Genomic DNA, 9,177 nt, shown 5'->3' with positions numbered 1-9,177 from the left:
CCCCCACCCATCGCGTCTTGCGCCTGCCCTCCCCGACCCGCCACTCAACCCTTTTCCCAGCCCTTCACGGGCCGGAAGTAAAGGCGCGCGCGGGGGGTTGTGGGTTGGAGGGTGTCGTCGTTTCCGCCGTTGTCGCCGCCGCCGCCGAGCTCCTTCCCTCAGGTATCCCGCCCAAGATGGCGGCGGTGCTGCAGCAGGTCCTGGAGCGGGCCGAAGTGGCCAAGCTGCCCAAGTCGGCGCAGGGGAAGCTCGAGCGGTTCCTGGCCGACCAGCAGAGCGAGATCGAGGCGCTCCGCACCCGGCATGAGCGCTACAAGGTGGACAGCGGTGAGTGGAAGCCGAGGAGGGCAGGGCGGGAAGCGGCCCCGGGGACCCGGACTGGTTCATGCGAGGGAGGCGGGTGGCTGTTGTTGCTTTTAAGGTTAAAGGAGGTGGGATTCAGACGGGGCGGATTATGCAATCCTTTTCTTCCATAATAATAATGGCAGGAAAGGACTGCAATAAAATAATGCGAGTTTAATATTATTGTTGTTGTTTAGTAGTGACTCCATGGACCAGAGTTATTAATATTAAGTAAACTTATAATAATTATTTATTGTTTACACGCCACCACTCTCTGGGCTGCTTCCAGCAAACTGGATCTACGATTCTGTGAAATAGAACTCGTGTGTCTATGAAAACCATACAAATGCAAATACAATAATACAAACAGCATGCCACTATAATAATAATAATAATAATAATAATAATAATAATAATAATAATAATAACAACAACAACAACAACAACAACAACAACAACAACAAGAATAATAACAGCGGCAGAAAAGGACTGCATATAAACAAATAATTATTGTAATGCGAGTTTAATGTTATTATTATTAATTAAACTCATAATAATTATTTATTGTTTGCATGGCACCACTCTCTAGGCTGCTTCCAACAAACTGGATCTACGATTCTGTGAATTAGAACTCTGTGTGTGTGTGTGTGTGAGAGAGAGAGAGAGAGAGAGAGAGAGAGAGAAATCTATGAAAACCATACAAATGCAAATACAATAATACAAACAGCATGCCACTATAATAATAATAGCGGCGGCAGAAAAGGACTGCATATAAACAAATAATTATTATAATGCGAGTTTAATGTTATTATTATTAATTAAACTCATAATAATTATTTATTGTTTACATGTCACCACTCTCTGGACTGCTTCCAACAAACTAAAGCACAGTATGACATCAAACATGAAACAGAAAAACCACAGCCAATAAAAACATGGGGAATCATCTATTTAAAACACACACACACACAAACATGTACTCCTAAGTGGTGCAGCAATAATACTGCTAGCACATTTGCAAAGCTAAGCAGGGACATGTATGGTTTCAAATTGGATGAGGGATCACGTGACATGGGGTCAGACTAGATGGCCCTTGGGGTTCCTTCCAACTAGATCTACTTTTCTGTGAATTAGAACTGTGCTTGTGTGTGAGAGAGAAAGAGAGAGGAATCTATGAAAACCATACAAATGCAAACACAACAATAAAAACAGCATGCCACACTCCCCCAAAAGCATAGGTGTTCCAGGCGTTTGTCTATGCTAGTATGGGTTAAGAGAGCAGAGCATCAAGGTGTTAGAGGCTGCAGTTAGCACCCAAGATGCTTGGGGTTTTATTTTTCTTTCTAAATAGTTCCTGTTGAGTATCTGTTCACATTTAGGAGACAAGTCGTGGAGGGTGCAGTTATGACTCTTGCTCACATGGAAGTAAGCCCCATTCATTGACTTACCACTGAGCAGATGTGGTTAATGTTCAGGGCCTTAATTTTCTGGAAATGGGCTATAGAAAAATTCAGAGGTACTTGTGAACCAGATCAATATAAAAGTAAAGCTGCTATTTACTTTAAGTGTTGGAATTTTTGGTACTTGTGCTTAGGGCAGCATGTGGTATATAACAGAAATGTCTAGGGTGGTATGAGATTTTAATTCCTGGGTGCATTTTATGACATGTAGACTAGTCTACAGCTCTAGGAAAACAGGTACTGTTATTATTTTCTAAAGATTGCAGAGTGGTTTCAACATAACAAAAAATACATAACATGATAACAATAACAAAATCCCACACATATACACTCATGTTTAAAAGGACATGGATTGGACTGTGAGGAAGATAGGCGATAGGTGACCTAGTATCACTTTAGAACAGCCTTCCCCAGCTTGGTGCTCTCCAGATGTTTTGGATACAATTCCCATCTTCCCTGATAATTGTCCGTTCTTAATTGGGGCTGATCAGAGTTGTGGTCCAAAAAAATCTGAGACTGATAAATAGAGTATTTTGGATTAAAGATTGTGTGCTTTTCACGAGGATTCCTGCAATTTTACATAACTGTGAATGGCACACTTTGACTTGAATAGCTCTGAGAAAGGGCAAAATTTGAACTTGTGCTAATGCATGTTTTGCAGAGCAACAATATTTTGAAGTAGAGAAACGACTTGCTCAGAGTCAGGAAAGACTCGTAAATGAGACACAGGAGTGTCAGAATCTCCGACAGGAAGTCAGCAAACTCAGTAAGTATTCCTTTATATTAAGGTGATCAGTAAATACTGTTAGTTGTATTTATTTTGTGATTTTTCCAAAATATGTCTTGAAACAACTAAAGGTTATTCAGTTTTTCAGTGAAAAATTGATTTGTTTGATGACAGAAGAATTACATTATGTGATAAAGGTAAACATTATTTTGTTACTTACCTGGAAAGGTGAATGGCATTTCCGTGCACTGCTCTGGTTCGCCAGAAGCGGCTTAGTCATGCTGGCCACATGACCCGGAAGCTGTACGCCGGCTCCCTCGGCCAATAAAGCGAGATGAGCGCCGCAACCCCAGAGTCGGCCACAGCTGGACCTAACGGTCAGGGGTCCCTTTACCTTAAGGCTTTCAGTTAAGCAGGTTCAATAGGGATAATCACAATGGAGAAGAATCTCATAACAGAGGTGGACATGCTGAGAATTCTACATTCTTTCTTGTCTACTAGACACACAATTGGGGTGGTCAGTTGGCTGATCTCAGTCAGTTTTAGATCCTGACATCACTCAGGGTTCAGCTCCTCAGGCCCAAACCCTTTACTCTTTTATTGGAGAAAGAAGATATTTATCCATTTCTTACAGAAGAATTTCTGTAAATATAAAATTGAAAATGTCCTTCATTTTGTCTCCCATGCAGATGAGCAGTTGAAATTGTTAAATGAGAGAAACAAAGAACTGGAAGCTGCTCAGGATCGCAATGCAGCCATACAGGTACAGGAACTGTCAATAATGCCAGTGAATGGAAGCTTTCATAATTCATTGTCAATGTTACATTGAAAGAAGTAGACTCTCGTTGTGAAAGTAGCATTTTTGGTGAAAGTTGGGTTTTCTTATTAGCCTCAGTTGCCAAGACTCGATGTGAATCTTGAGAGTGAGATAATAATCTTGCGCTAGTTAATGTTTCTTAACACCGCTTTTAACACCAGATTTTTATTGTGCTATAGTCACTTTTAAAGTCACTTTTCCTTTGTTTTAAGAATCAGCTCACTAGAGCAAAAGAAGAGTTGGAAGCAGAGAAGAGAGATTTGGTTCGAACAAGTGACAGAAGAGCTCAAGAGCAGGAACACCTAAATGGTAAGCATCAAGTGATAGGGTCAAAAAGGTTTTGGTGATAGGTTGTCTCAATCCTTCAGTTAAGAGTATCATTGCACCGAGGTGAAACTACCAATGGAAATCCTTAATGAAACTAAGCAACAGTGAACAGTTTGTAATTTTGTTCTCGTACTGTGTGAGGGTCATATTGTGTAAAGATTAGAATTTCTACTTTTAAGTAGTGGTTTTAGGGGAGTTTCCTGCAATGGTTTTCAATAGCCTTCTAAGCATTGCCATGAAAGAAGTCAAAGGTAGCTCATGCACCATGGGCACTTCTACATGAGCTTGACAGTACAGGAGGGTCATCTACAAATGTTTTTTATAATATCTCTTCATTTTGTATGTCCTCTAGAGGATGTTAAACGACTGAATGAGAAACTTGCAGCAGCGAATACTGCAAAAATAGAGCTACAATTACAACTGGATGAGCTTCAGACATCAGCCTTTTCTGTAAAGGTGAGTACTGGAATACTTGTTCATGCCCATATCTTTTGTACAATTGTAGAAATAAGATAATGACACACTTCCTATGTCACTAATTCTAACAAACAATTTTTCAGTGGCCATTTTTTATCTGTCTCAATAAAATTCTACCAGCCATCTATTGGAATAGTTACTCAGCTTTTCTTTTATAGAGGATGTGGTCATATTTATAAGGTTTCAAGCAATATGGGACATTTCACAACATACATGTAGTTAGCTGACAGATAATTAACAAGTTCGGGATTAGTAATGAAATTGTGATGCACCATAACTAGATTTGGTTGTGGGGTTTATTTGATTTAAGGCTGCAAACCTATAAACACTTGAGAAGTATTGCTGAATGCAGGGAGTCTTACTTTTGAGTAAGTATGCATTGAGTCTCAGTACCTTTGCTAATAATTTGACAGGAATTCCTGCACTTGCATGATTGGTATGAATTGCCCGAGAACTTGCCTTAACAGAACTTGTTTCAAAATGTAGTATGTGCCCCAGGGCACTCCTTTCCTATTAACTGCTGCTTGAATGGAATGCTGTATCATACAGTGGTGCCTCGCAAGACGAAATTAATTCATTCCGCAAGTTTTTTCTTCTTGCGAGTTTTTCGTCTTGCGAAGCACGGTTTCCCATAGGAATGCATTGAAAATCAATCAATGCGTTCCTAGGGAAACCGCCTTTAGACCAGGTCCGGGGACAGTCTGTCCCCCGACCTCTTCTGAAGGCTGGGGGGGGGGCCAAGGACTTCTCCGCTGTCCCGGGGCGATCTGAAAATGCTGGCGGGGGGCAGCGCAGCGTTCGCTGCCGCCGGCCAGCATTTTCAGATCGCCCCGGGACAGCGGAGAAGTCTCCGCTGTCCCGGGGGCTTTTAAAATGCTGGCGGGCGGCAGCGCAGCCTTCGCTGCCGCCCGCCAGCATTTTCAGATCGCCCGGGACAGCGGAGAAGTCTCCGCTGTCCCGGGAAGGCAGGCGGGGGGAGCAAAGACTTTTGCCCCCCGCCGGCCTTCAGAAGAGGTCCAGGACCTCTTCTGAAGGCCGGCGGTGGGCCAAAGTCTTTGCTCCCCCCCGCCTGCCTTCAAAAGCCATCGGGATAGCGGAGAAACGCGCTGCGCTTCTCCGCTATCCCGGGAAGGCAGGCGGGGGGGGAGCAAAGACTTTTGCCCCCCGCCGGCCTTCAGAAGAGGTCCAGGACCTCTTCTGAAGGCCGGCGGAGATTTCCCTATGGGCTTTCTTCTTGCGAAGCAAGCCCATAGGGAAATTCGTTTTGCGAAGCACCTCCAAAACGGAAAACTCTTTTGTCTTGCGAGTTTTTCGTTTTGCGGGGCACCACTGTACATATCTTTATTTCATAGCATCGGGAGCAAAGATGGGAGCAGGAAAAGGAACTGCTACAGAATCAGAACACTTGGCTGAATACGGAACTGAAGGCGAAAACAGATGAACTCCTGCTAATCACTCGGGAAAAGGGAAGTGAAATCTTAGAGCTGAAGTGTAACTTGGAGAACAAGAAAGAGGAGGTTTCCAGACTGGAAGAGCAAGTCAGTGGACTAAAACAATCTAACGGAAATCTACAGAAACATGTGGAAGATCTGCTGCTGAAACTGAAGGAGGTAAACATAAATTCCTTTGTTTTAGCTTCCGTTGTGGGCAACAGTGATGCCAGTATTTGAAGTAGCTTCTCTCTCGTTCTTGCTTGTATCGGGTAAAAATGAAGTAATTCTCATAGGGCTGCAAATTTCAATCCAAATACATTTGAGAAGCACACAGTAGCCTAATGTATTCTTATACAAATTCAGTTTTGAAAACAAACTAAAAAGGTGAGGATTTTGCCCTTAAATACATTTTAAGTGCAATTATTTTTTCATGATAATTTTTCAGTACCAAACTGCTGTTTGACTGTGAAGAGCCTTTGGGTTCTTAAAACTTCTAATTGTGTGTTAACTGCACAAATGTCTTTATACACCAGGCAAAAGAACAGCAAGCTAGCATGGAAGAAAGGTTCCACAATGAACTAAACGCCCATATCAAGTTATCTAATTTATACAAGGTATGAATTTTAATAACGGTTTTGAAATTTTAGTTTCAGGGCTTATTATAAACGTACGCTGGCAAACGTTGATGCTCATCATACTTACTGCGAAATGCTAACTAGGACATGCAAAGGTTGAAGTCACAAATGTGCTGGTGAATATGAATTTCTAGAAAGTAACCTTTTGGTTAGCGATTGCTTATGAAAACATGAACATGGATAGTTGTGCTCCAGTATGTTAACAGAAGTAATCTGGAGATGGATAATTGATACATTTTGGAGCTCTTTCAGAGTTTTGATGCTGAAGTCTGTGTATAACATGATCTCCCTTCTCTCTCCTAAGTGAATTCATGCCCCTCCCCACCGTCTCCTTTGCCACATTAGGTCCCCATGGTTAGTTTCAACCTCTTGATGCTGCAAGCAGAATTTGTTCTTTTGGGTACTATCATTGCATCATTTTATAGTTGTCACAGTGCATTATTAAACATGTTGTTAATGCAGCCTTCAGAACTGCAAACCAGCATCTATTTTCAGATTCTAGTGTAAAACTGTACTTAGCGTTTAGCTTAGTACAGATGTAATGGTAATGTGGATAATGCTGAAAAGGAGGGGACATTAGCAGGGTGGATTTGATTTAAATCAATTTAAATCACTGGTCATTGAGACTTGATTTAAATCATTTTTTTACAGAAAGACTCATTCTTGCTGGTATAATCTTAATATTTACAACCAGATGGAGGTTGCATTATGGGAATAATATATTTTCAGAGCAGTTTTTACAGTTATATCAGAAATTGCTGATTTGGTTATACTCTTAGAAATACAAAGACAGATAATTATGAAATTACTGTGAGGTTTAATAAGTTAACCGTTTATATTTGGAAAACTTTTCTGCTGTACTTTATTGGAAGGAGAAAAAAAATAATTTCCTTAGTAACAATTTAAACAATTTATTTAACTAAAACAATAACATTATAGCATGTGTATCCATGTTTGTTTACTGATGTGGTTAAACAATTTAAAAAAAAACTTAGACTGAGTTTTAGCACACGTGAAAAACTTAAAACAAATCCTTATTTCCTGATGAATAGCCATTGGACTATAATGTAACTTAAATATAAAACTACCTTTAGAAAGATTTTTTCTCCAGAAGCATTTTATTTTAAAAATCCAATTTAAGTTTTAAAAACCTGGTTTTTTTATTTTTATTTTAAAAAATCATTGATTTTATCCACCCTGGACATTAGGGAGGGAGTGCATGAGCCTAACTAAGATCAAAAGATTGGAAAGTGTTGGCATAGCCACTAGTCTGATCTCATTTTGTTGTTGAATTTGTTGAGATAGCCCAACTACCTACAGGTATGGCTACATAGACTTAATCATATCTTCCAACCTTTTAGAACGTGTTCTTATATGAAATGCAACACAGAGCACAGAACGAAAAGTAATGGGAAGTTTGAGAGAGAGAGTTTTATCAGCTTAGGTGACTTTTTATTAATTGATGTTTTGATTTTCCTGAAACATTCCAATCTTTTCCTCTTTTTTTAAAAGACAATTCTTGGTCTCAGACGTTGCATGAACAATGATGGAAGTCCAGCCACCTTTTATGGCTCATCTACCAGTGTCTAGCTTGTGATAAATCCGTTTGGCCGTATCCCAGGCCACCTAGTTAGTCTGGTTTCAAGCACAGAGTCTAAGCAATTCCAAACAATCTATGCTTTTAGGAATATAATAGTCTGTTCTTTATCAGTGTATTCAGTAAATGAGTCTAGGTTGGGCTTCAGCTAGCTAGAAGTATGATTTTGCACTCTGTAACCTCTCCTTCCCAATTCCCTGCAGTAGTCTATATGACTCCCAGCCCGCCTTCTCTCCACTTTCCAAGGCTTTAAATTTTTTTGCTGCTATATTGAATTGCTGTGCTTTAATTAAAATATGTTGCATTCAGAGTGCTGCTGACGACTTGGAAGCAAAAAGCAATGAGTTGACCCAAGCTGTAGAGGAGCTGCACAAACTTCTGAAGGAGGCAGGTGAAGGTATGGAACAAATTATCTTGAAGCTTGTGTTGGTTTTTAGCATCTTATTTGTACCCCTCATCGTCTATAGTTACAGCAATTAGCATCTGAGAAAAATGAAGAAAGAGGGGGAAGGAAGTCAAGTGTTGAAATGTTAAAATGACTGTAAAATTAGTGAAATGTATGTATATTGTATGTATAAATCTGTACATAGGGACGCGGGTGGCGCTGTGGCCCAAACCACAGAGCCTAGGGCTTGCCGATCAGAAGGTTGGCAGTTTGAATCCCCACAACAGGGTGACCTCCCATTGCTTGGTCCCAGCTCCTGCCAACCTAGCAGTTCAAAAGCACATCAAAGTGCAAGTAGGTAAATAGGTACCGCTCCAGCGGGAAGGTAAACGACGTTTCCGTGTGCTGCTGTGGTTCGCCAGAAGCGGCTTAGTCATGCTGGCCACATGACCCGGAAGCTGTACGCCGGCTCCCTCGGCCAATAAAGCGAGATGAGCGCTGGGACTCGACCTAACGGCCAAGGGTCCCTTTACCTTTACCTTTATATTTAGCTCTGTTAGATGTCCACAAGTTCTAGGGCTGTGAGAGAGGGAAAACCTCTCTGTGTCCACGTCTTCCATGCCACGCATAGTTTTATGCACTTGTCATTTCTCTAAACAAACAACAACAAAAGCCCCAGATGTTTCAGCCTTTCCTCATAGGGGACTTTCTCCACCCCCCTTGATCATTTTGGTTGCCCTTGTCTAAACTGTTTCCAATGCTATACTGTCTTTTTTGAGGTGAGGCTTCAGAAGAGGTTTGTTGTGTGGCATTGTGTGGTGCACTGGGGTAGTGGTGAAAGCTGCTATTTGAGAAACGCCAGTCCATGTAGTTGTTTGGATCCAGGCTTAGATCTTCTAAGTCTTTCCTAGCTCACGGATGATGCAAACCATGTTGCCAAAGAGGGCACTTAAACCATTCTCTTAAATGTGTCTGAA

The 9,177-nt window shown here is 41.2% G+C and overlaps 1 protein-coding gene across 2 annotated transcripts in view; it reads left to right on the top strand.

Moving 5' to 3' along the window:
- The first annotated feature begins 131 nt into the window (after positions 1–131).
- The window catches only part of TPR (translocated promoter region, nuclear basket protein), a 58,876-nt gene continuing 49,830 nt past the window's right edge, over positions 132–9,177 (top strand). Inside the window, exons 1-8 of one of the 2 annotated variants that reach the window (XM_053391427.1) lie at positions 132–327; positions 2,464–2,568; positions 3,219–3,292; positions 3,559–3,655; positions 4,026–4,129; positions 5,503–5,760; positions 6,117–6,197; positions 8,125–8,212. In XM_053391427.1, the coding sequence (XP_053247402.1) occupies positions 177–327; positions 2,464–2,568; positions 3,219–3,292; positions 3,559–3,655; positions 4,026–4,129; positions 5,503–5,760; positions 6,117–6,197; positions 8,125–8,212 (958 nt within the window). In that variant the 5' untranslated portion in view covers positions 132–176. The remainder of the gene's footprint in view (positions 328–2,463; positions 2,569–3,218; positions 3,293–3,558; positions 3,656–4,025; positions 4,130–5,502; positions 5,761–6,116; positions 6,198–8,124; positions 8,213–9,177) is intronic. The other variant, XM_053391426.1, reaches the window with a different exon arrangement.

Source organism: Podarcis raffonei, chromosome 6 (assembly GCF_027172205.1).
Source record: "Podarcis raffonei isolate rPodRaf1 chromosome 6, rPodRaf1.pri, whole genome shotgun sequence".
NCBI lineage: Eukaryota > Metazoa > Chordata > Lepidosauria > Squamata > Lacertidae > Podarcis > Podarcis raffonei.
Note: the sequence above shows the minus strand (reverse complement) of the source record. Positions and strands in the feature narration are given on the sequence as shown.